The sequence below is a fragment of the Leucoraja erinacea genome, chromosome 23, assembly GCF_028641065.1.
Source record: "Leucoraja erinacea ecotype New England chromosome 23, Leri_hhj_1, whole genome shotgun sequence".
Taxonomy (NCBI): Eukaryota; Metazoa; Chordata; class Chondrichthyes; order Rajiformes; family Rajidae; genus Leucoraja; species Leucoraja erinaceus.
The window spans coordinates 33,388,166-33,402,748 of NC_073399.1; the positions used below are offsets into that span (position 1 = coordinate 33,388,166).

A 14,583-nucleotide genomic window follows, 5' to 3' on the forward strand; every position below is an offset into this window, starting at 1 on the left:
TGGTTAAAAAAAAAAAAAACAGCATCTGCAGCTCCTGTGTTATAGCCCTTGTCCCACAGTGCGAGTTAATTCCAAGAGCTCTCCCGAGTTTAAAAATATCAAACTCGTGGTAAGCACGGAGAATGAACGTAGCGGGTACATCGGAGCTCGGGAACGTCTCTTAGCGCTAACGGCAGGTACTCAGGAAGACGCGTGAAGATTTTTCAACATGATGAAAAATCTCCACGAGAGCCCCGAGTACCGACGAGTGGCCATTACGGTAAATCTCCAAGTTCGAATCAGGGCAAACTCGGGAGAGCTCTTGGAATGAACTCATAGAAAACCGACGAAGTGGCCATTCAGCCTGCACCGCCATTACCGTGATCATCCAACTCAGTATCCGACCTGTTCTCTCCATTAGCCACAAGGGCCAACTAACTCCCTCTTAAATATAGCCAATGAACTGGCGTCAACTACCCTCTGTGGCAGAGAGTTCCAGAGATTCTCTCCTCTGTCAGAAAAAAGTTCTTCTCATCTCGGTTTTAAAGGATTTCCCCTATCCTTAAGCTGTGACCCCTGCCACTTCCCTAACATCGGGAACAATCTTCCTGCATCTAGCCTGTCAACCCAGCGGAATTTTGTAAGTTTCTATAAGATCCCCTCTCAATCTTCTAAATTCTAAACTCGTACCATGGGACAGGGATTTTAGTCTCTCCTCTGTCAGAAGTTCCTCCATTCTATCCTAACCCTGCCACAGAAGCCCCAGGCAAGCCTCAAGGCAGCGGTATAAATGTCCGCTCTATGATCTTTGGTATATAGTGCCATCCGTGTTGTTCCGACACAACTGGTGGCGTTCTCGAAGCTTTGTTAAAGCGTGAAATGGCAGCCGATGTCTCCTGGGGACCACTCAAAGCACATCATCACTGGAACGCCCTTCCCATCTCTGAACACATTAGCGACACTTGCACCAAGAACGTTCCACACAAAACTGCAACACAAAATGTAATTGCTGATAGCACATTTTAATTCGCAACATATTCGCAGGAAGAATTAGTACATTTATTATCCGAGCGACTGAGGAAGAGATTATTCGGAATCTTTGGAACAAGAAGTCCTGCAGGCACCATGTACCAGACCTTCAGAGTGTAAACCAAAACTGATTTTAAAGTAACCCTTATTGAAATCAGGCTGCCGTCTATAAATTGCAGCTGATGTAAAACTGAAGCTAATGAATCTTCCCTTTCGTTTTTGCCCACCAGCAAGAAAAAGCCAATGTATCAACTAAGAGCAGGAATATTAACTAGTCATTGAGTCACACAGCACGGAAACAGGCCCTTCGGCCCAACTCGCCCATTCCGACCAACATGTCCTATCATCACTAGTCCCACCTGCCTGAGTTTGGCCCATATCCCTCTAAAACTGAATTTTCTGAATTTTCCTGAGGGGATCAATAAAGTATTTATTATTATTATTATTATTATTATTATTATTATTATTATTATTATTAACTGTCCGATATATGATTGATTGAAAGATACAGCAAGGAAAGAGGCCCTTCAGCCCATCAACGGTCAGCATGCCGACCATCGATCAACAGTTAACCATTCTGTTATTCCACTTTCTCACCCACTCCCGACACATTGAGGGCTGGTTTACATGTGACGCAGCAGGTAGAACCACTACCTCACTGCGCCAGAGAACCAGGATCGATCCTGACCTCGTGAGCTGCCTGTGTAGAATTTGCACGTTCTCCCTGTGACCGCGTGGGTTTCCTCCGGGTGCTCCGGTTTCCTCCCACATCTCAAAGACGTGCGGGTTTGTAGGTTAATCAGCTCCTCTGTAAATTGCCCCCTAGTGTGTAGGTGAGGGGGTAGAATCTGGGGGCAGTTGTTGGGAGTGCGGGAAGAGTAGAAATTTGGGGGGATTCATGTCAGAATAAGGCAAATGGGTGGTTTATGGCTGGCATTAACTCAGTGGGCCGAAGGGCCTGTTTTCATAGAAACATAGACAATAGGTGCATGAGTAGGCCATTCGGCCCTTCCAGCCTGCACCGCCATTCAATATGATCATGGCTGATCATCCAACTCAGTATCCTGTACCTGCCTTCTCTCCATACCCCCTGATCCCTTTAGCCACAAGGGCCACATCTAACTCCCTCTTAAATATAGCCAATGAACTGTGGCCTCAACTACCTTCTGTGGCAGAGAGTTCCAGAGATTCACCACTCTCTGTGTGAAAAAAAAATTCTCATCTCGGTCCTAAAGGATTTCCCCCTTATCCTTAAACTGTGACCCCTTATCCTGGACTTCCCCAACATCGGGAACAATCTTCATGCTGGATCTCTCTATGACTCTACGGAATGTTTAGGCATTTGAAATGAGAAAGTGTTCCATCCGCCAGCGCGGATTCACAAATAAATCATTTGTGGTGTCTCTGACCAACTTGCTTTGCCCCTGATTGAACTGTGCTGTCATTCATGCTGCCTCTACACGTTACACATCAGGCCTGGCTCTATCTACGTCTCAGTGTAGCTGTGCCATGTGTTCTCAATAAACTGGGGCTGCACAGCGACGCAGCGGGTAGAACTGCTGCCTCACAGCGCCAGAGAGCGGGATTCTATCCTGACTGCGGGTGCTGTCTGTACGGAGTTTGTACGTTCTCCCGGTGAGCTGTGTGGGTTTTATCCGGGTGCTCCGGTTCCCTCCCACACTCCAAAGATGTATAGGTTTGTCGGCTAATTGGCTTGGTAAAATTGTAAATTGTCCCTAGTGGGTGTAGGATAGTGTTATGGGGCTGTCCCACTGCGGCGACCTAATCTGCAGGTTCTGGCGAGTTTGCCCTCGACTCATACTCGCAGCATGGTCGACATGAGGTCCTAGGAGGTCTTTGTAACTCTCCTTCATGCTCGAGAGTAGTCCCCGTGTACTCGAGGCCTCAGCTAGGTCATGGCGTATTTTTCAACATGTTGAAAAGAGCCCGCGAGTAAAAAAAGGTCGCCTTGGAAAAAATCAATACTTTTTTTTACTGGTAGGTTTAGTCAAAGTAGGTCGTAGTAGGTCGGCATGTTAGTTGTAGGTAATTGACGGTAGTCGTAGATAGTCAACATAGTCGAAGGGAGGTCGAAGGAGGTTGTCTTCACTCTCCACTGTTCGGTGTCCAATTTTCCCAAAGCTAGTTGAAGCTAGTCTTCAACATAGTTGAAGGAGGTCTTCTACATAGTCGAAAGAGGTCTTCAACATGACATTTCTTCAAACGCTCCTAAACTCGCCAATTAGGTTCCCGCAGTGGGACAGCCCCTTTAGTGTGCGGGGTGATCACAGGTCGGCGCGGGCCGAAGGGCCTGTTTCTGCACGGTATCTCTGAACTAAACTAAATTAAACTAAATCAAGTCAAGTCAAGAGAGTTTATTGTCATGTGTCCCAGATAGGACAAATTAAATTCTTGCTTGCTGTTTGTTTGTTCTGCTGCAGAATTAATGAAAAGAGGCAAGGTGGTTGGAAAGTATAGACACAAAATGCTGGAGTAACTCAGCGGGACAGGCAGCATCTGTGGAGAGAAGCAATGGGTGACGTTTCTGGTCGAGACCCTTCAAAAGGAATCAGGAGGTCCTTTCGCCAGAGGGTGGTGAATCTGGGGGATTCTTTGCCACAGAAGGCCACGGAGTCCAAGTCAGTGGATATTTTTAAGGCAAAGATAGATAGATTCTTGATTAGTACGGGTGTCAGGGGTTATGAGGAGAAGGCAGGAGAATGGGGTTAGGAGGGAGAGATAGATCAGCCATGATTGAATGGTGGAGTAGAATTAATGGGCCGAATGGCCTAATTCTACTATTTCTTATGAGATGTGCAGGTTTTTACACAGAGGTGGGGGCACGGACATTGTGGGCCGAAGGGCCTGGTCCAGTGGAATGACACTATGTGCTGGAGTAACTGCGGGTCAGGCAGCATCTCTGGAGAACATGGATAGGCGACGTTTCTCAGACTGGGGTGAAGGGGTCTCGACCCGAAATATCACCCGTTCCTTTTCCTCCAGAGATGCTGCCTGTCCCGCTGAGTTTCTCCAGCACTTTTGCCTACCTTCCAGCTTGTTTGTGTCTACGCGTGAGAAGGGCACGTTTTTTGTTGTGTCTTTGGGTCTATTTTTGGTTTAAACCAGCATCTGCGGTTCCTTGTTTCCACTGGGTGACGTCTCTGGTCGGGACCCTTGAGTGCCCGGTGATGGACTGACTGTTCGATATCGTTGCATTTGCTTTATCCGTGGGGAGAGCAGCAGATGCTGGAGGAAACAAAATATGTCAATTGTCCAGGCAGATAATCTGTGCGCTCATCTTCTCAGTGTGTGTGTGTGTGTTGGGGGATGCTGTGGTTTAATTGATTCAGAAAGGGTGGGGGGAGGGAGGGAGGAGGGTGATGTACCAGTTCAGAGAGGGTGTGTAGAGACCTGCGCGTTTCACACGGGACCTCTCTCCCCGGCTCATTTGCTGCAGAGATTGTTACAGCAATTAGCTACAGTGCCGCCTCTTCGCTACAGGAGGAACGGATTCGGGGAGTGAAAAGTGAGTACAGACAAGTGTCGGCTTCTTCACTAACCTGGCTGGGGTTAACTAACTGGGGAGAGAGGGGTTACTAACTGGGGAGAGAGGGGTTACTAACCGGGGAGAGAGGGGTTACTAACTGGGGAGAGAGGGGTTACTAACCGGGGAGAGAGGAGTTACTAACCGGGGAGAGAGGGGTTTTTACTAGCCGGGGAGAGAGGGGTTACTGAGCGGGGAGAGAGGGGTTACTAACCAAGATGAGAGGGGTTTTACTAACTGGGGAGAGAGGGGTTACTAACTGGGGAGAGAGGGGTTACTAACTGGGGAGAGAGGGGGTACTAACTGGGGAGAGAGGGGGTTTACTAACTGGGGAGAGAGGGGGTTTACTAGCCGGGGAGAGAGGGGTTTTACTAACTGGGGAGAGAGGGGTTTTACTAGCCGGGGAGAGATGGGTTTTACTAGCCGGGGGGGGGAGGAGTTACTAACCGAGATGAGAGGGGTTTTTGCTAGCCGGGGAGGGAGGGGATTACTAATAGCGGGGGAGAGAGGGGGTTCACTAGCCGGGGAGAGAGGGGTTTTACTAGCCGGGGAGAGGGGTTTTACTAGCCGGGGAGAGAGGGGTTACTAACTGGGGAGAGAGGGGTTTTACTAGAGAGGGGTTTTACTAACTGGGGAGAGAGGGTTTACTAACTGGGGGGAGAGGGGTTACTAACTGGGGAGAGAGGGGGTTTACTAGCCAGGGGAAGGAAGGGTCAGTGCCTTGGGGCAGAGTGTGACCAGTTGCCAAGAGATTGCAAACGTCGCAACTTTAATACAGATCCAAGTTTCTCGGGTCAACAGCGGCCGTTTGTTTGTTGTTCCTTGCTTCATGTTTGGGAAACTGTTGGTGAACTGACCGCGTCCCGGGCCGGGAACACCATCGGGAACCTACCTGATCTCCCGGTTGCTGGACACTTTAATTCTCCTTCCCATTCCTGCACAGACCTTTCCGTCCTTAGTCTCCTCCACTGTCAAGAGTGAGGCTAAACGCAAATTGGAGGAACAGTATTTCATATTTCGCTTGGGCAGCTTGAAGCCCAGAGTTTCCTTTCTCTATCCCTCCCCCACCCAAGTTGCATTTTCACCCTACAAACCAAGGATCATAGAAGTATCTTTGCTATAAACAGTTTGCAATGGCCTGTTTCCTTCATCATCATTACTTGTTTGCAATATCTTTCATTGGTTGTTCTTCCGTCTATATCTCTCGTTTCCCTGATCCCAAACCAGTCTGAAACAAAGATACTAACGAGCCTCTATCATCTTTGACCTGAAGAAGGGTCTCGACCTGAGATGCTGCCTGTCCCGCTGAGTTACACCAGCATTTTGTGTCTTTCTTTGGTTTCAACCAGCATCTGCAGTTCCTTCTGACACTCTCTCCGCCGCCTGGTGTGTGGGGGGCGGGGGATGGACCGGCGCCAGTGTGGGTGAGCCGGGCCGGGCCGGGCCGGGCCTGAGATGGAGGAGAGCGAGAGACGAGGCGGGAAACCGCGGCCACAACGTGGAGTGGAAGCGGGAACCGGCCGGGGAATGCCCTTGGGCACTGAGGATGTGAGTTCATGCACTCGCGCGCGCGTGTGTGTGTCATGGTGTGTGTGTGTATGTGTGTGTGAGAGAGAGAGTCTCGGTGTGTGTGTGTGTGATGGTGTGTGTGTGTGTGTGTGATGGTGTGTGTGTGTGTGTGTGTGTCATGGTGTGTGTGTGTGTCATGATGTGTGTGTCATGGTGTGTGTGTGTGGTGTGTGTGTCATGTGTGTGTGTGTGGTGTGTGTGTGTGTGTGTCATGGTGTGTGTGTGTGTGTGTCATGGTGTGTGTGTCATGGTGTGTGTGTGTGTCATGGTGTGTGTGTCATGGTGTGTGTGTGTGTGTGTGTCACGGTGTGTGTGTGTGTGATGGTTTGTGTGTGTGTGTGGCATGGTGTGTGTGTGATGTGTGTGTGATGGTGTGTGTGTGTGTGTCATGGTGTTGTTGTGTGTGTGTGGTGTGTGTGTGGTGTGTGTGTCATGGTGTGTGTGTGTGTGTGTGTGTGTGTGTGTGTCATGGTGTGTGTGTCATGTGTGTGTGTGTGTGTGTGTGGTGTGTGTGTGTGTGTGTCATGGTGTGTGTGTCATGGTGTGTGTGTGTGTGTCATGGTGTGTGTGTCATGGTGTGTGTGTGTGTGGTGTGTGTGTGTCATGGTGTGTGTGTCATGGTGTGTGTGTCATGGTGTGTGTGTGTGTCACGGTGTGTGTGTGTGTGTGTGTGTGTGTGTGTGTGTGGTGTGTGTGTGTGGTGTGTGTGTGTGATGTGTGTGTGTGTGTGTGTGTGTGTGTGTGATGGTGTGTGTGTGTGTGTCATGGTGTGTGTGTGTGTCATGGTGTGTGTGTGTGTCATGGTGTGTGTGTGTGTCATGGTGTGTGTGTGTGTGTCATGGTGTGTGTGTGTCATGGTGTGTGTGTGTGTGATGGTGTGTGTGTCATGGTGTGTGTGTGCCATGGTGTGTGCAGGGGCGGATTAAGGCTCACTAGTGCCCTAAGCACTGACCAATCTTGGTGCCCCCCTCCTTTCCACACTGATCCAGTCCATTTTAGTTGTTGACATGTCTGACCAGGTATACAATGCAGGTTGCAGCGGTACAAAAATGTATTCATATGATAACACAATATACTGTACAAACTAAGCCAAGCTTGGGCTACATAAAGTTCTACAAAAATGCAACACAACATCTATTTTAATATTTCACAAGTTAAATGTATCAAAGTTCCAATATTCATGACCTGAAAGGCATTTTTCTATATTTCATTTTCGCAAAATCACTGATAACATCCTCGAAATTAATACTTCCCAAAATGTCTGCTTGAATTATTAATATACACAGTGAGTCGAGTCTTTCTTGAAGCATAACTGATCTATTTGGGTTTTTTAATACGTTTCAGTTGTGAGAAAGACCTCTCTGTTGTGCAGCTGGTGACCATTAATGTTAAAAATATTCTTAAGGCAATTTCATCATTTGGAAAGGCACTCTCTACTTTGTCTTCTGTAATTGTGTTGTAAAGTTCCATGTGAGTGAAAGATGTTTTCTTGGTTGTTTTAAACTTATGAAGAACATATGAATGGAACTGCTGAAGCTCTGTAGACAAAGTGTTGTTCATGTCATCTGGATAAACATCAATGAGTGTCTGACAAGTCTTTGAGTACCTTTCACTTTCTGATAATTGGGAATTAGCACCTTGTTGGGTGGCATTAGGAACATCTGTCAGACAAGAGAATCTGTCTGCTATTTCAGTGACACCTTTCGTCTCCTCATTTCCGTTTCTAACTTTTCAACAATTACATAAAAAGTGGAGATAAGGAATTTTTTACAAATCTTCATTCGTTTTTTTTTCTTTTCACCCTTTTCCCAACTTTGTGGTGCCCCCTTTGGCCCTGGTGCCCTAAGCACGTGCTTAGTCTGCTTAATGGTTAATGCGCCCCTGGATGTGTGTGTGTCATGGGTGTGTGTGTGTGTGTGTGTGTGTGTGTGTGTCATGGTGTGTGTGTCATGGCGTGTGTGTGCGTGTCATTGTGTGTGCGTGTCATGGTGTGTGTGTGTGTGTCATGGTGTGTGTGTGTCATGTCATGTGTGTGTGTGTGTCATGTGTGTGTGTGCGCGTGTCATGGTGTGTGTGTGCGTGTCATGGTGTGTGTGTGCGTGTCATGGTGTGTGTGCGTGTCATGGTGTGTGTGCGTGTCATGGTGTGTGTGCGTGTGTCATGGTGTGTGTGTGCGTGTCATGGTGTGTGTGCGTGTCATGGTGTGTGTGTGTGTGTCATGGTGTGTGTGTGTGTGTCATGGTGTGTGTGTCATGGCGTGTGTGTGTGTGTCATTGTGTGTGTGTGTCATTGTGTGTGTGTGTGTGTCATGGTGTGTGTGTGCGTGTCATGGTGTGTGTGTGCGTGTCATGGTGTGTGTGCGTGTCATGTGTGTGTGTGTTGTGTGTCATGGTGTGTGTGTGTGTCATGGTGTGTGTGTGGTGTCATGGTGTGTGTGTGTGTCATGGTGTGTGTGTCGTGGTGTGTGTGTGTGCGTGTGTCCTGGTGTGTGTGTGTCATTGTGCGTGAGAGAGAGAGGGATACCATGCATCTACTGAACCTTATTCTGTTTTTATCTCCTCTCCTGATTGCCGGCGTTCCATTTTCCTGCAGCATTGGAAAGTCCTCTTTGACCAAGTGAGTGTCTTTTATCCCTTTTTTCCTCCCCCCCCCCCCCCCCCCCCCCCCCCCCCCCCCCCGCCCATCCCATTCCCTGTCCCCCCTCCTGAACTGTTGCTGACACAAACCCACACAGGGAGAGACCTGGGTTCGATACCGACCTCGGGGTGCTGTCTGTGTGGAGTTTGCACGTTCTCCCTGTGACCGCGTGGGTTTCCTCCGGGTGCTCCAGTTTCCCCCCACATCCCAAGACGTGCGGATAATTGGCTCTCTGTAAATTGGCCCAGAGTGTGTGGCGAGTGGATGAGAAAGTGAGATAACATCGAACTAGTTAGAACGGGTGATCGCTGGTCAGGGTGGACTAGATGGGCTGAAGGGCCTGCTTCCCTGCTGTATCTCTAAACTAAACTAAACTAAGAACTACTCATTCCTGGATATTTGTGATTCTATATATATATATATAAACCCTCTCAATCTCTTGATTGGATTCCAGTCAGTACTCATTCTCAGAAATCAGTTATTCTATATACGAACCTTCTGCTTATAGAGCTATTGAGAACGGATTCAGTTCAGTTCAGTGTCATGTGTATCGAGGTACAGTGAAAAGCTTTTGTTGCCTGATTGGTGATGGATGGTTGGCATGGACTCGATGGGCCGAAGGGCCTGTTTCCATGCTGTATCTCCAAATTAAACTAATCACCTTCGTAAATCTTCTCTGCGCTCATTCCAGTTCATTAACATCCTTGTGTATAGCGGGGTGGCCAAAACTGAACACATTGGTCTGTAATATTTACCTGGTGAAAATCTGCAGTTCAGAGGCAGTTGGGGTCACTTGTGCATTAACAGGCCCTTCGGCCCAACCCGTCCATGCCAACCCATCCACACCGGTCCCATTTGCCTGCATATCCATCCAAGCTTTTGGTCTCCGTGCACCTGTCCAAATGTCCATGAAGGCAGACACAAAAGCCTGGAGTAACTCAGCGGAACTGACAGCATCTCTGGAGAAAAGGAATAGATGGCATTTCCAGTCGAGACCCTTCTTCAGTCACCTATTCTTTTTCTCCAGAGATGCCGCCTGGTCCGCTGAGTTACGCCAGCATTTTGTGTGTATTCGCGGTTTAAACCAGCATCTGCAGTTCCTTCCGACACAGATGTCCATAAAACCTGGTCGCTGGGTCAGGGATGGGCAGCTGCTGATGGGAGTCTAACAGCGGTGGGAGGGTCAGAGACGGACAACACAGCCAAACACCAACTGGAGAGCGGACCTGACCTCACAACCCCTGACTACCTCATTGGAGACCTTCGGACTCTCTTTAATCTGCCTTTATCTTGCACTAAACATTCTCCCCTTTATCCTGTATCTGTACACGGTGGACGGCTCGATTGGAATCATCTTTCCGTTGACTGGTAAGCGCCCCCAAAAAAACGTCACTGTACCTCGGCACACGTGACAATAAACTAAATATTCATTCACTGAAGCTTGTTCAAGAATGACTGAACTAAGGGAGTCCAGCCCGGTCCAGTCCAGCCCAACCCAGCCCAATCCAGTCTGGTCCAGTCTAGCAAAACCCAGCCCAGCCCAGTCCAGTCCAGCCCAGCCCAACCCAGTCCAGCCCAACCCAGTCTGGTCCAGTCTAGTAAAATTGACTGAACCAGAAAATGGCATTAGGAGGCAGAGATCAGCCATGATTGATTGGACTCACTCGATGGTGGGGTGGGTGGGTGGGGGGAGGGGGGGAGGGGGAGGGGGAGGGGAGAGGGGCGTGGAGAGGGCAGGTGTGGAGGGGGAAAGGCAGGGGAGTGGGGGGGGAGGAGGCTCCACAACACAAGCCGGCCTCTGTGATTGTTTGTGAGACGCAATCTGCAGGCAGCTGTCCCTGCTCTCCGCCCGACTGTAAATAAGTGTTTGGGGGGGGGGTTTCAGCCGAGCCTTAGCTCCAGAGTACAGACCCCCTTTCCCTCCCCCCCCATAGAGCGGGGGGGGGGGGGGGGGGGGATAATGAGGGCTGCTGGACAAGGCCATCCTTGCAAACAGCAGCTGCAACCCGTACAGCGGGCAGGAGGTTGAGAACGATACAATCCCTCTCCCCCTCGACACATTGTCCCATCAAACACAAGTCCTCTCACTTGCTATTCACAAGAATACAAAGCCACAGCGTGAACCATAGCAGGACGCAAGCCTGTGACCAAACAGGCAGCAGCAACACTTCCACAGCGATCCCCGCACATCAACACTACCCTGCACACACTAGGGACAGTTTACATTGACACCAAGCCAATTAACCTACAAACCTGCACGTCTTTGGAGTGTGGGTGGAAACCGAAGCACCTGGAGAAAACCCACGCAGGTCACGGGGAGAACGTGCAAACTCCGTACAGACAGCGCCCGTAGTCAGGATCGAACCCGGGTCTCTGGCGCTGCATTCACTGTAAAAGGCAGCAACTCTACTGCTGCACCACCGTGACCGTCAACAACGTTTTACCAACTTCTACAGATGTAGCCCAGCCCAGCCCAGCCCAGCCCAACCCAGCCCAGCCCAGCCCAACCCAGCCAACCCAGTCTGGTCCATAGAAACATAGAAAATAGGTGCAGCAGGAGGCCATTCGGCCCTTCGAGCCAGCACCGCCATTCATAGTGATCATGGCTGATCGTCCCCTATCAATAACCCGTGCCTGCCTTCTCCCCATATCCCTTGACTCCACCAGCCCCCAGAGCTCCATCTAACTCTCTCTTAAATCCATCCAGTGACTTGGCCTCCACTGCCCTCTATGGCAGGGAATTCCATAAATTCATAACTCTCTGGGTGAAAAAGTTTGTTCCCACCTCAGTCTTAAATGACCTCCCCTTTATTCTAAGACTGTGGCCCCTGGTTCTGGACTCGCCCAACATTGGGAACATTTTTCGTGCATCTAGCTTGTCCAGTCCTTTTATAATTTTAAATGATTCTATAAGATCCTGCCCCCTGCCACTCACCCTTCTAAACTCCAGTGAAGGTCCACTCCAGCAAAACCCAGCCAAGCCAAGCCAAGCCAAGCCCAGCCCAGCCCAGCCCAGCCCAGTCCAGCCCAGCCCAGTTCAGCCCAGCCCAGTCCAGTTGCATATCTTTAATTTCTGTGTTGTATATTTCTTGTTTCCCTCTCCCCTGACTCTCGGTCTGAAGAAGGGTCTCGACCCGAAACGTCACCCATTCCTTCTCTCCAGAGATGCTGCCTGTCCCACTGAGTTACCCGGCACTTTGTGTCATTTGTTGGGGTTGAGTGATCTGCGTTCATCAGATGCTTGTTTGAGGTCACGCTGTCGTTTTGGCAAACCATTCAAATGTTAATCGCTGTTTTCTACACGGCCGACCCCAGCACCCGGGACACTGGCACTCAAAGCCCAAGGTCCACCCCCCCCCCCCCCCCCCCCCCCCCCCCCCCCCCATGGGAGAGAGGGGAGGGGCTCTTTAATCCAACGCACTCCATTGTGAAACCATAGCAACCTCACGGGTCACAGCTGTGGCATTGCCCTGGGCAACGGGGAGGGATGGGCTGTTTGTTCTGGTTTATGAATGGAGCCTTTCTGCACAGTCCAATCCCACAAACTATCTGTGCAAAAGCCCCCCACCCTGAGTCCTCCAAACATTAACCATCAGGCAGCATCTCTGGAGAGAAGGAATGGGTGACGTTTCTGGTCGAGACATTCGGCCCTTCGAGCCAGCACCGCCATTCAATGTGACCATGGCTGATCCTCCCCAATCAGTACCCCGTTCCTGCCTTCTCCCCATATCCCCTGACTCTGCTATCTTTAAGAGCCCCATCTTGCCCTCTCTTGAAAGTATCCAGAGAACTGGCCTCCACCGCCCTCTGATGCAGAGAATTCCACAGACTCACCACTCTCTGTGTGAAGAAGTGTTTCCTCATCTCCGTTCTAAATGGCTTACTCCTTATTCTTAAACTGTGTGGCCCCTGGTTCTGGACTCCCCCAACATCGGGAACATGTTTCCTGCCTCTAGCGTGTCCAAACCCTTAATAATTGCATATTTCAATAAGATCCCCTCATCCTAAATTCCAGAGTGTACAAGCCCAGCCACTCCATTCTCTCAGCGTATGACAGTCCCGCCATCACGGGAATTAACCTTGTGAACCTGCGCTGCACTCCCTCAATAGCAAGAATGTCCTTCCTTCTTCAGACTGTGAAGGGTCTCGACCCGGAACGTCACCCATTCCTTCTCTCCAGAGTTGCTGGCTGCCCCGCTGAGTTACTCCAGCATTTTGTGTTTATCATCGGTGTAAACCAACATCTGCAGTTCCTCCCTGTACATTAACCGTAGGTTCTGGGTGCTCGATGTAGATTAGCTTTAGGTTCGTTTTTGTCACGTGTACAGAAGTACAATGAACAGCGACTTCTTTGCATGATCTCCAAACAGAGCGGCACGGTGGCGCAGCGGTAGCTTCGCTGACTTACAGCGCTTGTGGCGCCGGAGACCCGGGTTCGATCCCGACTACGGGTGCTGTCTGTACGGAGTTTGCACGTTCTCCCCATGACCTGTGTGGGTTTTTTCCAGGTGCTCCGGTTTCCTCCCAAACTCCAAAGACATACAGGTTTGTAGCTTAATTGGCTTGGTATAAGTGTAAATTGTCCCTAGTGTGTGTAGGGTAGTTTTAGCGTGCGGGGATCGCTGGTCGGCATGGACTCGGTGGGCCGAAGGGCCTGTTTCCACGCTGTATCTCCAAACTAAACTAAACTAAAGATCAGATAAAGCGAAGTGCTGGAGTAACTCCGCGGGTCCGGCAACATCTCTGGAGCGAAGGAATAGGTGACGTTTTAGGTCGAGACCCTTCTTCAGACTGGGAGTGTGACAGAGTGTACTGTGGGTTGCATGCAGAAGATTCCTGCTATTCAGGGAGTGCAGCGTAGATTTACAAGGTTAATTCCCGGGATGGCGGGACTGGCATATGCTGAGAGAATGGAGCGGCTGGGCTTGTACACTCTGGAGTTTAGAAGGTTGAGAGGGAATCTCATTGAAACATATAAAATTATTAAGGGTTTGGACACGCTAGAGGCAGGAAACATGTTCCCGATGTTGGGGGAGTCCATAACCAGGGGCCACAGTTTAAGAATAAGGAATAAGCCATTTAGAATGGAGACGAGGAAACACTTTTTCTCAGAGAGTTGTGAGTCTGTGGAGGCCGGTTCTCTGGATACTTTCAAGAGAGAGCTGGATGGGGCTCTTCAAGATAGCGGAGTCAGAGGATATGGGGAGAAGGCAGGAACGGGGTACTGATTGGGGGGTATCATCCATGATCACATTGACTGGCGGTGCTGGCTCAAAGGGCTGAATGGCCTCCTCCTGCACCTATTGTCTATGATTAAGGGGAAGGTCCCCAGACTGAGAATCAGGGGAAAGGGAAACGAGAGATACAGATGGTGATGTAGAGATGTAGAATCACAGAGGGGGGGCAACGGGAGAGGATGCTGCAGAACTCTTGTCGGAGAGAGGAGGAAATCTTCTACAAACCCGTGGAGGCCAAGACAATGGATAATTTTACGGTCGAGATTATTGATTAGTACGGGAGTCGAGGGTTATGGGGAGACGGCAGGGTAATGGGGTTGAGAGGGAGAGATAGATCAGCCTTGATTGAATGGTGTAGTAGACGTGATGGGCCGAATGGCCTAATTCTGCTCCCATCACTTATGATCTGTTGATGCTGGTTTACACCGAAGATGAGACACAAAATGCTGGAGTAACTCAGCGGGTCAGGCAGCATCTGTGGAGAACATGGATAGGTGATGTTTCACAGAGTGCTGGAGTAACTCAGCGGGTCAGGCAGCATCTGTGGGGAACATGGATAGGTGACGTTTCACAGAGTGCTGGAGTAAC

General features: G+C 49.9%; 1 protein-coding gene across 1 annotated transcript in view; it reads left to right on the forward strand.

The window, feature by feature from the left end:
- The first annotated feature begins 4,430 nt into the window (after positions 1-4,430).
- LOC129708386 (rhomboid-related protein 3-like) overlaps positions 4,431-14,583 on the forward strand; it is a 31,694-nt gene continuing 21,541 nt past the window's right edge. The window contains exons 1-3 of the mRNA XM_055654096.1: positions 4,431-4,534; positions 5,902-6,100; positions 8,714-8,737. Of these exons, the coding sequence (XP_055510071.1) occupies positions 6,008-6,100; positions 8,714-8,737 (117 nt within the window). The 5' untranslated portion in view covers positions 4,431-4,534; positions 5,902-6,007. The remainder of the gene's footprint in view (positions 4,535-5,901; positions 6,101-8,713; positions 8,738-14,583) is intronic.